Source organism: Schistocerca gregaria, chromosome 2 (assembly GCF_023897955.1).
Source record: "Schistocerca gregaria isolate iqSchGreg1 chromosome 2, iqSchGreg1.2, whole genome shotgun sequence".
Taxonomy (NCBI): domain Eukaryota; kingdom Metazoa; phylum Arthropoda; class Insecta; order Orthoptera; family Acrididae; genus Schistocerca; species Schistocerca gregaria.
Window position 1 is genome coordinate 433,297,450 of NC_064921.1, and position 15,883 is coordinate 433,313,332.

The following is a 15,883-nucleotide window of genomic DNA, read 5'->3' on the forward strand; positions in this document are numbered from 1 at the left end:
TCATCGCTTAGCAGTCCCGCTCACCTACCATCTCTTGGGCGTGGATTTGTTCTTGGGTGCAGTTTATTGCAGTCTGCTATGCTGTGTCGCTTTATGCGCCAATGACGATATTGGACTACATCACCTGAAATGCAGCACGGTAGCCAGTCCGTTGTGGTGGGGCCGCCATGTACCCTGTTGGTTGTAGCCCCCTGACTACACAGGGATCGCTCTGCTGATGCCAGCGCCGTTAACTCCTCACGTATGCCAAGGAGTAGATGCCTATCTCCTTGGGGCATTGGGACTCCCGGCAATGGCCATCCTGCCAGGTGGTCGTTGCTGATCCTGGGTGGCGCCCGTGGGGAGGGCCCTTGGTCGGAGTAGGTGGCATCAGGGCGGATGACCCGCAATGAAGCGTGGTACATCATCTCTTGCTGGCGGCTGGCCGCCAGTCTCTAAGCGTTCCAGGGCTCAATACAACGCAACTACATATGACCCCAAATCGTTCCCCTCCCTAGCTACACCATGGGAGTAACGAAAGACTAAGGATGCCAGCGAACCATACTCGCCCCGCTACCTGGTGTGTACGACAGCTGATGGTGAATCCTTTACATCCATGAAGCCTCAGTTCTTCGTCGAGCACTTAGAGGACAAGTTCAGGGAGGTGGAGGGCTTGTCCAAAATGCGCTCGGGCTCGGTTTTGACAAAAACGGCGTCCTCCGCCCAGTCCCGCCGGTTACTCGATTGTAACAAGCTGGGGGATGTTCCGGTTACAATCACGCCCCATAAGAGTCTTAATATGGTCCAGGGCATAATATTCCATCGGGACCTTCTATTGCAGTCCGATGACAAGCTTCGCGCCAATTTAGAGCGGCGAGGTGTTCACTTTGTCCGGCGCATACATCGTGGTCCAAGGGATAAGCAGGTTGCCACCGGTGCCTTCATCTTGGCCTTCGAGGGTGATACCTTACCTGAGAAGGTCAAGGTGATGGTCTATCGTTGTGACGTCAAGCCATATATCCCTCCCCCGATGCGGTGCTTTAAGTGCTGGAAGTTCGGGCATATGTCTTCCCGCTGTACTTCCAGCCTCACATGTCGAGATTGTGGACGCCCATCGCATCCCAATACTCCATGTGCTCTGCCTCCCATCTCTGTAAACTGCGGAGAGCACCACTCGCCTTGCTCGCCGGACTGCAGGATCTCCCAGAAAGAGCGCAAAATCATGGAGTATAAGACCCTGGACCGCCTGACATACACTGAGGCCAGGCAGAAGTTCGAACGCCTCCATCCTGTTCGAATGACTGCCTCTTACGCCGCGGCTACTACTGTTATGGCCCCATTAGCTCTCCCTTAGACTGCCACCTCTCAGAGCCGGAATGCTACAACTGCCCCCTTGATGGTGGGGGGCACTTCACTCCCTGCTGCTCCTGCACTACCTGCCTCAGGAGCAGCAACCCCCCAACCATCGGGGACATCAGTCCCCACTTCTAAGCTGGGGAAGCCTCAAACTTCCCCGGCTCGAATAGCACGGAAAGGGTCCCTTGGGTCCCTTCCTTCCCAGGTTTCCGCCTCTGGGAAGGGTGACAGCCAATGGAAGAAAAGCAGACCAGCGGCTGATCGCAGGGCTTCCCGCTCCTCCTCCGTCCCGGAGACTAACTCGCTGGAGCCCTCCCAGCCAATGAAACCCAAGGACCAGAGAGACAAGACGAAGAAGAAGACCTCTAAGGCCAAGGACCACGCGGTGGCATCCACCCCACTGCTCCCTACAGGCTCTGCGTCCGAGGATAAGGTGGAGATCCGGGCATCCGCTGAGGACCTGGATCTCGCCGGACCCTCAGACAACATGGAAGCAGATTGTACTGGTCCTCCATCGGTGGCAGCAGGTGACCCAGTGGCATGATCTGCCTCCTCGGCCCCTTCACGCCTTTTTCGGACATGGACAAAGCGATACTCCAGTGGAACTGCAGCGCTTTTTTCCACCACCTTGCTGAGCTTCGCCAACTCATCAGCAGTCACCCTTTCCTCTGCATTGCCCTACAGGAAACTTGGTTTCCGGCAATGCGGACCCCTGCCCTACGTGGGTATTGGGGTTATTACAAGAACCGGGCAGCTTATGAGAGGGTATCTGGTGGAGTCTGCGTCTACAGCGAATGTGTACCTCTTCACACACCTTTAGAGGCTGTCGCTGTAAGGATGTGGACGCCTCAGCCTATTACTGTCTGCAATTTGTATCTTCCGCCAGATGGTGATGTCTCGCGTCATGTGTTGGCTGCATTGATAGCACGACTGCCTCCTCCTTTTGTGTTACTGGGCGACTTTAACACCCATAACCCCCTGTGGGGTAGTGCCGCGATTACTGGCTGGGGTAGAGATGTCGAGACTCTTCTCTCGCAGCTTGACCTCTGCCTCTTAAACACGGGAGAGCCGACACATTTCAGCGTAGTCCATGGCACATTTTCGGCCATCGACCTTTCTATCTGCAGCCCCGGACTTTCACCATCCATCCACTGGAGTGTCCATGACGACTTGTGTGGTAGTGACCATTTCCCCATCTTTCTGTCACTACCACAGCGTCACTCTTCTGAACGCCCCTCCAGATGGGCTCTGAATAAGGCTGATTGGGGCTTGTTCTCCTCTCTCGCCACTATCGCACCTCCTTCCCCTGACACCATTGACGCAATGGTTCAGTCGGTCACCACCGGCATCGTTTCTGCGGCGGCATCTGCGATTCCCTGTTCATCCGGGTCCCCTCGGCGGAGGACTGTGCCTTGGTGGGCGCCCGAGATCGCAGAGGCGATTAGAGATCGCCGGCGGGCTCTTCAACGCCATAAGCGGCACCTGTCCTTGGAGAACCTCATCGTTTTTAAACAGCTCCGTGCCCGTGCCCGACGCCTTATTCGCCAACGGAAGCAGGAGTGCTGGCAACGGTATGTTTCCATCATTGGCGTCCGTACCTATGCATCGCAGGTTTGGGCTAAGATTAGGCGACTCCATGGCTATCGGCCTCCTGTCTCTGTCCCTGGGCTTTCGCTGAATGGAGTGGTGTGTACTGACTCTGACACGATTGCGGACCGGTTAGCAGCGCATTTTGCTCAGTGTTCCGCACCTACGAATTACCCACTGGTCTTCCGCTCCCGGAAAGAGCGGTTGGAAAGTTGGAGGCTTTCCTTTCACACGCGCCACGCGGAGTCGTACAATGCTCCTTTCAGCGACTGGGAATTCCAGAGTGCACTATCTGCTTGCCCTGATACGGCTCCTGGGCCAGACCGCATCCACAGCCAGATGCTGAAACACCTCTCTGTGAATTGCCAGCGACGCCTCCTAGATGTTTTCAACCGCATCTGGGTTGAGGGCGTGTTCCCGTCTCAATGGCGAGAAAGCATCGTCCTCCCCGTGTTGAAACCTGGCAAGAACCCGCTGGAGGTGGACAGCTACCGCCCCATAAGCCTCACCAACGTTCTTTGCAAGTTGCTAGAACGTATGGTGAGCCAGAGGTTTAGTTGGCTCCTCGAGTCTCGAGGCCTTCTGGCTCCGTCTCAGGGTGGGTTGCGTAAAGGCCGCTCTGCCGTCGATAATCTGGTCTCCCTAGAGTCTGCCGTCCGTACAGCCTTTGCACGCCGCCAACATCTGGTTGCCGTCGTCTTCGACATGCGGAAGGCGTACGATACGACTTGGCGATATCACATCCTGGCCACACTTCATGGGTGGGGTCTTAGGGGCCCGCTCCCGATTTTTATTCAGAATTTTCTGTCGTCTCGTTCCTTCCGCGTGCAAGTTGCTGCGTCCCATAGTTCCTCCCGGGTCCAGGAGAACGGGGTCCCACAGGGGTCTGTCCTCAGTGTCTCCCTGTTTTTAATTGCGATCAATGGGCTCGCTGAGGCGGTGGGATCGTCCGTCGCAGCTTCGTTGTATGCAGACGACTTCTGCCTCTACTACAGCTCCGCTGGCATTGCAGTTGCTGAGCGCCAGCTGCAGGGCACTATCCGCAAGGCGCAGTCGTGGGCTGTAGCGCACGGCTTCCAGTTTTCGGCCGCTAAGACTGGCGTTATGCATTTCTGCCGGCGTCGCACGGTTCACCCTGAGCCACGCCTTTACCTTGACGGTGAACCTCTTGCTGTGGTAGAGACGCATCGGTTCTTGGGACTGGTATTTGATGCCCGGTTGACTTGGCTGCCTCATATTAGGCAGCTTAAACAAACATGCTGGCGGCATTTAAACGCTCTCCGTTGCCTTAGCCACACCGGATGGGGTGTCGATCGGTCCACCCTTCTCCGGCTGTATCAAGCGTTGATCCAGTCCCGCCTTGATTATGGGTGTGTGGCTTATGGTTCGGCATCGCCATCAGCGTTGCAATTGCTGGATCCCATCCATCACTGCGGGATCCGACTCGCCACAGGAGCGTTTCGGACAAGCCCTGTTGACAGCTTACTTGTGGAGGCTGGTGTTCCTCCATTGCGGATCTGGCGCGACCGACTTCTGGCCGCTTATGCTGCCCACGTTTGTAGCTTGCCAGGGCATCCCAACTACCGTCTCCTGTTCCCGCACTCGATCGTCCATCTTCCAGACAGGCGGCCCCGGTCAGGGTGTACGATCGCAGTTCGCATCCGGGCTCTACTGTGTGGGATTGAGTTTTTTCCTCTCCCGCCTGTTTTCCGGGCCAATCTCCGTCTGCCCCCTTGGTGTGTGCGCCGACCATGCATTCGGCTGGATTTGGCACAGGGTCCGAAAGACTCGGTCCCTCCTCCGGCCCTCCGCCGCCGCTTTGTTTCTCTCCTTGCCGAGTTTCCCGGATCTGCCGTGGCCTATACCGACGGTTCGATGGTCTCTGGTCGCACTGGTTACGCTCTTACTCTAGAGGATCATTGTGAGCAACGGTCGCTGGCACCCGGGAACAGTGTATACACTGCCGAGTTGGTTGCCATCTATCGCGCCCTAGAGTATATCCGCTCCCGCTCAGGTGAGTCCTTTGTCATCTGTAGTGACTCCCTGAGTGGTTTACGAGCTCTTGACCAGTGCTTTCCTCGTTCCCGTCTGGTGATGGCCATTCACGAGTCGCTCCATGCTCTTGCCCATTGCGGCCGCTCCGTGGTCTTTGTTTGGACCCCAGGTCATGTCGGCATCCCGGGCAATGAGCGGGTTGACACGCTGGTTAAACAGGCAGTGAGTTCACTGGCTCTGCAACTCGGCCTTATGGAGTGTGATCTCCTGTTGCTTTTGCGCCAGAAAGTGCTTGGTGCCTGGGGTGACGAGTGGCGCACCCTGCCCACGCCCAACAAACTTCGGGCGGTGAAGGAGACGACCGGTGTGTGGCGCTCCTCCATGCGGGTCTCTCGGAAGGACTCTGTTGTCCTCTGCCGGCTGCGCGTTGGCCACACGTGGCTGACGCACGGCCATTTGTTGCGCCGGGAGGACCCACCGCTATGTCGCTGCGGGGCAGCTCTGACGGTGGTCCACATTTTGGTGGACTGCCCGCTTTTAACAGGACTCAGGCAGACGTTTGCGCTGCCTGATACCCTCCCTGCCCTTTTATGTGATGACGTTGCTATGGCGGACCTCGTGTTGAGTTTTATTCGGGCAGGGGGTTTTTATCGTATGATTTGAGTGTTTGTCCTTTTATTTCCTGTATTGACTTGGGCCTTTGGCCTGTGGTTTTAAACTGTGGGTTTTAATGTCATTTGGTGGTTGGCTTTTCCTTATTTTCATGGTCGGCCAACCACCTTCACACTCGGTGTGATTTTAGTTCCGTTTGTCTGGTGTTTGTATGTCTTTCTTGTATTGTGTCGTCCCTTGTCTCAGTTCTCCATTTTTAACGACTGACAGTTTTTATTTCGTGTGATTTTATCGTGGAACAAGGGACCGATGACCTTAGCAGTCTGGTCCCTTCAATCCCACACCCAACCAACCAACTCGCACAACTGATACATCACAATACATGACATTCAGTAATGTATTTAATACGACAAGGCATCAGAATTAATATTTTCACATGCACTATGAGACATTCATCTTAGTAATATCTGAACACTTGAAAATCAATATGTTACCTCTGACAATAAAAAAATAACTTATATTTATGCCCACTAAGTGGGACATCTCAGTTATTCAGTAACAATATACATGTCCACATTCTGTTATGATAAAATGAATTCTTCAACAAGTATTCTTTCAAATCTGAATTACTCTCGAATTTAGGCCTTTCAAGAGGAAGACTTTGGTATCTCTAAGTTGCTGTTGTGGCCATTTGCTCAAAGGTGCAACTTTTCATGTTACACTATCCTGTCTGAGCCTCTTCATCACCGAATAACTAATAGGACCTATATCCATACTTACTGTATTTGTTTCTTGGTAACGCTCCACCCTTCCTCCCAATAATTGATGGCTTCTTGCTGTCTCAGAATGTGTTGTATCCTATCAATCAAATCTTTCTATTAGTCAGGTTCTGCAATAAATTTCTTTTTCCCTCAGTTATTTGATCCATTTATGTCATCTTCAGCATTCTTCTGTAGCACCACATTAAAAAAAGACCCTCTGCAGGTCCGAGGGTTAGAATACGCCCAAGGTATTGCTGCCTGTCGTGAGAGGTGACTAAAAGGAGTCTCAAATGTTTCAGCCTTTATGTGATGGTCCCCTGTTGGGTTTGACCTCCATTTTTCCAAATTTTCCTGAAGAGTGAGCCAATTGCGAAAGGGTGCTTTACTTGGTACATCGTGTTCATCATGCACTGAGACCTCTTGCATCCTTTGTCAATGTAGATCTGCACCTCCGCTCATTTGCCAGCTGTTGGGCGAGGTCACCCTCCTCGGCGCGTTTTCCTCCATCCACTGTGCATTACCGTTGTCTGTGCTGACAACAATAATGGACCTGTTTGCTTGGTTGCACCTGATATCAAGCACAGTAGCCGGTCCATTGTGGTCAGGCTGCCTTGTATCCTGTTGGTTGTAGCTCCCTGACCACACAGGGATTGCTCTACTGATGCCTGCGCTGTTAACTTCCCACATATGCCAAGCAGTAGATGCCCGTCACCCTGGGCATTGGTACTCATGGCAATGGCTATCCTGCTAGGTGGCGTTTGCTGCGGCTGAGTGGCGCCTGTGGGGAGAGCCCATGGTCAGAGTGGGTGGCATCATGGTGGGTGACACGCTATGAAGTGAAGTGTACCAAGTCATCACTTGCTGGTTATCACGCACAAGCAGTCTCCAAGCATTCGGAGTCTCGGTGCAACACAAGGTAGTACAACCCTAAATCATTCCTCTCCCTGACCACACCATGGGAGGAACGCCAGGCTAAGGATGGCAGTGAACCTTACTCGCCCCAGTACCTCGTATGTGTGAGGGCTGGTGGGGACTCCTTTGTTTCAATGAAGTCTCAATTTTTTTGTTGAGCATTTAGAAGACAAGTTTGGGGAGGTGGAGGGCTTGTCCAAAATGCAACCAGGGTCAGTCTGGATAAAAACAGCATTCTCTGCCCAGTCACAGGCATTACTCACTTGTGGCACGCTGGGGATGTTTCAGTTACAATCACGCTGCATAAGAGTGTAATATGGTCCAGGGTGTTATATCCCACAGGATCTTCTTTTGTGGTCTGACAAGAAGCCGTGTGAACTTAGAGCACCGAGGTGTTCATTTTTTCTGGCGTGTCCATAGGGGTCTGAGGGATAACCAGGTTGCCACCAATGCCTTCATCTTAGCCTTTGACAGTGACACATTAGAAGGTCAAGGTGATAGTCTACCGTTGTGATGTTGAGCCATATATCCCTCTCCCGAAGTGGTGCTTTAAGTGCTGGAAGGTCGGCCATATGTCGTCCTGCTGTATTTCCAGTGTCACATGTCGAGATTGTGAATGTCCTTCGCATCCCAATACTCCATGTACCCCACCTCCCATCTGGGTCAGCTGTCAGCTGCGGAGAGCACCCCTCCACCCCTCCTGTCCAACCATTGGGGACGCCAGGAAGGGGTCCTTTGGGCCACTCTCTTTCCAGTTTTCTGCTAGTGAGAAAGAAGATACCCGCCAGTGGCTGAAGCGCCCAAAAGCAGCTGGTCATAGGGCTTCATAGTCATCCTCAGTCCCTGATACCGAACCAGTGAAGCCCTCCTAGCCAGAGAAACCCAAGGAGCAGCGAGAGAAACCAAAAAAGAAGACCCTGAAGACCAAGGGAATTGTGGTGGCACCCACATTACTGCTACCTACAAGCTCTACGTCTGAGGATGGGGTGGGGATTTTGGCCTCCGCTGAGGACCTAGATCTTGTCGGACCCTTAGACACAATAGATATAGACTGCTCAGGAAATAAGTCAGTGGCAGCAGGTGACCCTGAGGCATGAACTGCGTCATTGAATGTTCCATGCCTTCCCAGCGTCATGATCACATTATCCTCCAGAGGCAATGTGGCAGTTTTTCCACCACCTGACTGAGCTATGGCAATTGTTAAGCTTTACACTTGCTTTCTGCGTGCCTGCTTCCCGGCAGTGCGGACTCCTGCCTTCACGGCTACAGGGGATATTACAAGAACCATAGTGAATATAATAGTGTCAAGTGGAGTTTGTCTATATTCTGAACTCGGTATGTAGTGAGCCAGTGCTTCTTCAAACTCCTCTTTAAGTTGTGGCTGTCAGGATACAGACAACGCAGGAAATAACTGTCTGCAATGTATACTTCTTCTAACTGTTTCTTGTGTGTCTGTTGTTTTCTTGTCCTCTTTTGTTCCTTTTAGTGTTTGTTACCTTTCCTTCATTCTTGTGGTTTTCCTTTCTTTCAGTTTTGTGTTGTACATCTCATTTCTTTTATTCTGCCCCTTGTGCCATTGTTTTATTCAGAACAAGGGACTGATGACCAAGCAGTTTGGTCCCTTCCCCCCTCTTATAAACCAACTAACTTTCAAAAAGCTTGTATTCTTTTCTCACCTAAACTGTCTGTTGTGCATGGTTTCCCTTCCATCCATGGCATCACTTTCAGAAAAGACTTGCTAGCACTTAAATTTGTATTAGAAGTTAACAAATTTCTCTTCTTCAGAAATGCTTTTCTTTCCATTTTCAGTCTACAGTTTACAACCTATCTACTTCAGTGATCGTTACTTATTTTACTGCTCAAATAGAAAAACACATCTACTGCTGTTAGTATCTCATTCCTTAAACTACTTGTCAGTATTACTTGATTTAATTTGAGTGTATTCCATTACTCTTATTTTGACTTTGTTGATATTCATCTTATATACTCTTTTTCAAGACATTATCCATTCTGTTCAGCTTCTCTCCCAAGTCCATTGCTGTCTCTGCAGAGTTGTTGTCATCAGCAAACCTTATTATTTCATGTCGGTGAAGTTTAAGCCCTCCACCAACTTTTTTGTTCCTTTCCTTGACTGCTTGCTTAGTGTACATGTTGAATCGCATTGGGGGTTGGCTACAACCCTGTGTCACTCCCTTCTCAACCATAGCTTCCCTTCTATGCCCTTAGATTCTTATAACTGCAGTCTGTTTTTTGTACAGGTTGTAAATAGCATTTTGCCCCCTGTATTTTATTCCTGCTACCTTCAGAATTTCAAAGAGTGTAAGAGGTGCAACCCATAATAACAAAGACTTTCATTGTAAAAGTTAGAAAACTATATTTACATCATAATGTCCTTGGGCATGTGTGCAACAATTCCAGCATTTTTCCCATGTTTGAAAGTACTCCTGGAAGTCCATAGGGTGAAGAGTGTTCAGGACCCATTGCAATTCTACTTGGATGTCTTCAGTTTGGACAAAACAACACCCTTTCAAACCAGTTTACATCTTCGGTGATCTGGTAGAAGTTTCACAGTGTTAGGTTGGGCAGGAGGGAGAGTGGGTGCCATTGCCATGTTGTTTTTGACCAGGAATTCCTTCACAACGTGCCAGGTGTGTATGGGTGCATTGTCATGGTGCACCAACCACTCTTTCTTTTTGACAGGTCTTACTGTTTGCTCTGAACATTGTTCCTCAGTCACCTCAAAACCTCGCAGAAAAGCTGCCCATTGACAGCCCGACCATGTGGAACAAACTCCTTGTGCACTAATCCCCAAACTTCGAAAAAATTATCAGCATTGGCTTCATGTCACTGAACTTTTTGACCGTTTTGCAGCCTTGGAGATGATGTTTTTCATTCTGATGGTTGCTGCTTCATTTCATAACTGTAGACCCAAGCTTCATCTTTTATTACTCCAGATACAAATTTTGGAGTCTTGAATTCTTTTTTGCAGCTCAGTGCATGTGTGAATCTGAGGTTTTGTTGATCAGTGCTGTGAAGGTGAAGGACAAACTTCGCTGCAATTTCTCACATTCAGTTCATTGGCTAGAATTTGTTACATGTATAGTATGGCAGCCCAAGTGCATTATAAACATCATGAATTGTCTGCCTTCAGTCATTGTGAATTAAATTGTGCACTTTCGTGGTCATTTCCAGTGCTGTGCATGTCGATGCTGGGCCAGAATGTTTGTTTGCCTTTCGTAGATTCTCAGCCTTTCTTGAACCAGTGAAATGTTCTTGCTTGATTCAGTACACTCACCAAATACCCCTGTCAGTATGTGGAGGGTTTCAGCTGCCGTTTCCTTCAACTTGAAATGGAATTTGATGCCAATCTGTTACTCTTTCACATTATCCATTTCATAATTTGCAGAAGCACTGAAACACATCCTGACGTACACCACTACAACTCTCAACTGCGTGAACCAAAGATGACACAACTCTGTGCCACAGTAGCTAAAACGTATACCTCGAGATGACATCTAACAGTGGAATGTCATACTGCTACTGGTTTTACTGCTACAATGAAATTCTCGGATTTTGTGAGTAGCACCTCATAGTTCAATCAACATTGTCAAAAGCTTTCTCAGAGTTAACAAATGCCAGGAAGTTTCAAATTTAATGTAGTTTAATTTTGTGCTGCAACAAGTTTCCACTGGAGTTATTAAAGAAAAACCTACAAAATCAAAGAATGGAAACTCCACATAGGAAGCCATATACCTCTTCCTACATTGTTGAAAAACCTGCAGAAGTTGTGTTAAATGTTTTCTATCTCTGAAAAGCTGTTCAGAATAGAACATTTGACAACAGAAAGTTTTTTTTTGTTCAGAATCAGCGATAGTATCACACATCAAAGCATGTACCTTTCCTTCTGATTCACTGTGTTCTGTGCAAAATTCTACAAGGTGACTTTCCCTTTCATTCCTTTTCCCAAGTCCATGTTTTCCTACTATTTTTCCTTGTCTACCTTCACCTACTATCAAATTCCAATCCTCAACCTCAACTAGGTTTTCACCTCCGTTAACTGTGTGGATAATTTTTGCTATCTCATCAGACATACCTTAAGTCTCTTTGCAGGTGCAGATGTAGTAGACATTTAAACTTGTACTAATGTGGTAGATGTTGGCTTTGTATCTGTCTTGGCTACTGTAATATTATCACTATACTGTACATAAGAACTTACTCACTTTCCTATTCCCTTATTTATTATTAGGCATTTTTTTGCCGCTTTATTTTTTGATCTTCCTGTCACACTTCACTATTTCACACCATATCAAACTTCAAACTAGCCATTTCTTTTTCTAAATTCTCAAACCCTCCTACAGGACTCTAACTTTCTGCACTAAGGTGCCAGTTCTGTTTCTCGTAGAAATCTGAATAGTTTCTTCTTGTTGTGGATACGCTTTCACTCCCTATATATAATCTCCGCTACTCTAGAATTTCGAAGAATCTATTTTATCTTCGGAGTATTTCACGCAAGAGAATCCCATAATCCTAAGTCATACAGATATGCTGCTTATCCTGAGGAATTATAACTGCTTTAGTTTCCCATGTTTTCAACTGTTCACAGTACCAGCATAGCTATCATTCCAGCTGTTGCCTTGAAACTGCTGTGAAGGTTGCTGCCACCTTTTCAGCAACCATAAGAGGGTAATTCCAAAAGTAAGGTCTCCTATTTTTTATAAGTACATAGACCTGTTTATTTCTACAATGGTTTACATCAGTTTACAGCTTGAACATTTAGTCATTCTTAGACATAATCACCATTTCTGTTGATGCATTTTTGTAGACGCTGTAGCAGTTTTTGTATGTCCATATCGTACCAGCTCGCTGTCATGCTGTTGAGAAATTTATGGACCTCTTTTTTCACCTTACTTTTGGGGTTACCCTCTTACATTAGTCAAATGTCTCCACAGATTTCCCTCTGACGTGGTTCCACCTGTGGTAAAACTGGCTACATTTATCAAAGGTCCCTGATTTGTAGGGCGAGGATGCATATTTGATGTTTACATTCTTGGCACACTTTTGAAACATACAACTAAAGAAAAATTCAATGCTGTAACATTTATCAGGAAAGATGTCACAAGAATTATAATTTAATTAATTATAATTAATTTCAAAAGTGTAGAACAGAGGAGGAGAGGAACAATTGTGGATAACAATTCAGTGAACTGTTGAAATAAAGTAGTGAAATATTTACGTTGTCAGGAGACATTCGACATAGCACCAATGAAAGATTTCGTCTCCCACCTTTTGCTTCTCCCCTGTTTTATCTAAGTTGTAGATGCCTATGCTAACGTGACTGAAATTATGATTTGTGTTTTATGATGTTGTATTTACAGCTGTGAAGGATGCTAGAAGCATATTTAATGCAGAAGCTCTCAAAGCTGACCAACCTATTCAGAAATCGTGCACTCTACAAAAGTGTTTAAAAGTATTGAGAAAGATTGATATTACTGGAGAACTGACAGACAGAAGGATTAAATTGTTTGATGAAGTCAAAAACAGGAGACGACTTCGTGCTGAACTTGTGTCTCGGTTATTAAATGAGAAGAGGTAGGACATGAAATGTTTCTATGCTTAATGGTAGGAGTATTATCTGCCAAGGGCTGCTTGTGCATGCAAAAAGGTGCTACTTTTGTTTGTTTATTTAATCTGTGTGATCTACTACCTTGTATTGGATTTATTACATACAGTTGAAATAAAATGTTACAGTAGATGCTGTATTCAGCTACCACAACTTTCACCAAATACTGTACATATTTACTTCTATGTGTCAGTTATGGTATATATAAGAAGAATTGTAATATTAATTTCCTTGAACTGTGTTTTATCAACCAAGAATGCCAATGAGAGATTAATGTACAGTATTGTTTGCAGATCTTGTCATATTCATAAAAGAAAGATAAGTCACATATTCTGTTTAGTGGCTTAGTGTATAAATGTCAGACTGCTAATCAAAAGGCTATGAGATTTAACTTTTGACCATGGTCATCAGTTGTTCTACAAGCTCTTACCAAACAGTTCCTCGAAATCTGAGTGTTACTGTACTTATTCATTTTACCTTTCCACTATGTTTTGGTTTCTAATTACCATTCCAGACTCACTACCATTGTTCGTTATGGATCTATGCCTCTGCTAATGCTACCTAGGTTGTGTGTCTACTAATTTCAAGAACTAAGGACAGGTTTCCCTAAAAAATGACAACATTTTAAGTTGGGGCGTGAGTGCTTATCATCTCAGCTATATGTGCCCTAGAGCTCCAATAAACAGACAGACAAAATAAAGGAAAAAATATTTATGTGAAAATCCTCAAGTTACATAAGCTTTGTATGAATGATGAAAGATCGGGGAAATACAGGACATCGCAAAGTATATTAGTGTTGCAATAAAAAAAATACTGTTTCTTGATGTGCACTAAAGTGGTATTCAGAAGATAAGTTCAGATAGGACGCAAAATGGAAACCGCTAGGAAAATAAAAAATGTTTCACTTGCAATAGTTAGCTAAAACTTCCAGCTTCTTGTCCACATACTCATTGCTCCGGCTTACACATTTGTTGTAGCGTTGTACCAATTTTCCGTTATCATAGAAGGCAGCTGGCAGTGCTTTCCACCAATTCTCTACACTGGGCTGCAGCTCATTGTCTGTGCCAAAATTATGTCTTCATAACCAGTGGTTCATATGAGAAGAAATGATAAATCGAAGGGAGCCAATTACAGGCTGTATGGTGGGTGATCAAACACTTCTGACTGAAAATGCTGCAGGAGCACCTTCACTGCCCCTGCAGGGTGTTGCTAAGAACTGTCTTAAAGGAAATTCATGAAGTTATGTTATGTGAGCTGTGTAGCTTCACATGAAATTTCTCACCAGACCCTCGTACTTGGTGGGAGACAAGATTTTCTAGGCATTTTTGCATGCTCACTATGTGCTTAGAACTGAAGAGTGATGTGACATGATTGATGGACATACTAGAGATGCTGTCCAACACGTCTTGTGCAAAGCTTCATTGGATTTTCAAGCCGTTTCCATTACATGACCAATTGGAACTTAATTGCCAAATGGCCCTTGTATTTTGATTTGCTGAGCTAGTCACATGCCATAATTATATAAGCAAATGGAAAGCATCTGGTTGAAAACTGGCACTTGAAATTTCATAAGCTATCTTTAAAAACTAAATATTGAGAATTTTCCAGTGTGGTGTTCTTCTCATTCTTCTTGCATAAGCCCTAAGCACTGTGGTCATAGACTTGATTGAAGGGTTTAAAGCTGTGCAGCTATTTTTATGAGAGCTGTCTTAGCATACCTACATTTGTCACTGGACTGAGGGTTTGTTTGAAAGTGCATCAAAATAAAAAAGGTTCATAAAATCACCATCTGTTTTTCAGAGAACAGATTAACTCTTTAATGCAAAGGACATAAAATGGATAAAATTTCGGACACAAAAAACAGAACTTCATTGCCCCAAGATGGTTGACAGCTACTGAAGTCACATTTTAAATTCTTAGTACTAAGGAAAGTTGAAAAACATTCATGGTGGTATCAAATTCGTGATCTGTAACACACATTATGTGCTGCTTTCTTCACTATTGGTATAATCTCCATTGTGTGCGGCATTGAAAGGCAAAAGTCTGTTTACTTTCGTTACTTTCATTGTATCATCTCCTGTGGTATCAGATTTTGGGGCAACTCTGTGCCCTCACCAAAAATATTTTTAGGTCAGTAGAGGTGGAGTGGGCAAATCTTCTGCGTTTGTTCAGAGACTTTGTGTAGGCCCTCATTCAGGTGTCTATGAATCTAAATCAATCATGTGGTTTGTCAAACTGACAGTATTGACTCATTCAAAAGAAACTGCAAAATTCATTCGCTGAACACTAGAAAGAAAAAGATTTGTACATGGATAACACTTCCTTTGTATCGTACAGAAATGTGCACTGTTCAGCAGGTTTAATTTTCGATAGGCTCTCAGAAATGCGAAGTCAGTTTGCTAATGGCACCCTTATTCTACTTAGTGCAAGAGTTCCTGGCAGTAGCTGAGAACTTTTCTCTGTAATGCAATATTTATTTGTATACTTAGTCACATTTTTTTGTGTTTTACTAATTGTTTGGTTTCTTTTGTTCATAAATTTTCTAATCTCCATTTTGTAAACTATGTACTGACTTGTTCCATAACCGAGCAGCTGGCCACTCAGAACCTCTTAAATAAATATTGATGGAGGGAGTGTGAATATCATCGTAGATACTACCAACAGGATGATGTGATGTTCGGGGACACAAATACAGTTCTTTTACGATTAATGTACAACCACTTTCATTAAACTGTTAATTTCTTGACGTACACTATGCAGTCAAAAGTACCTGGACACCTATGACTTAAAAGTTCATGGTGCCCTCCATCGGTAATACTGGAATTCAGTATGGTGTTGGCTCACCCTTAGCCTTGATGACACCTTTCACTCTTGCAGGCATACATTGTCAGGTGCTGGAAGGTTTCTTGGGAATGGCAGCCCATTCTTCATGGAGTGCTGCTCTGAGGAGAGGTACTCACGTCGGTCGGTGAAGCCGGGCTAAAAGTCGGCATTCCAGAACATCCCAAAGGTGTTCTGTTGAATTCGGGTCAGGAGTCTGCATAGGCCAATCCATTATAGG

The 15,883-nt window shown here is 46.2% G+C and overlaps 1 protein-coding gene across 1 annotated transcript in view; it reads left to right on the plus strand.

Moving 5' to 3' along the window:
* LOC126324819 (transcription initiation protein SPT3 homolog) overlaps nucleotides 1-15,883 on the plus strand; it is an 86,962-nt gene that overhangs the window by 21,911 nt on the left and 49,168 nt on the right. Inside the window, exon 3 of the mRNA XM_049995120.1 lies at nucleotides 12,578-12,791. Coding sequence (XP_049851077.1) covers nucleotides 12,578-12,791 — 214 coding nt within the window. The remainder of the gene's footprint in view (nucleotides 1-12,577; nucleotides 12,792-15,883) is intronic.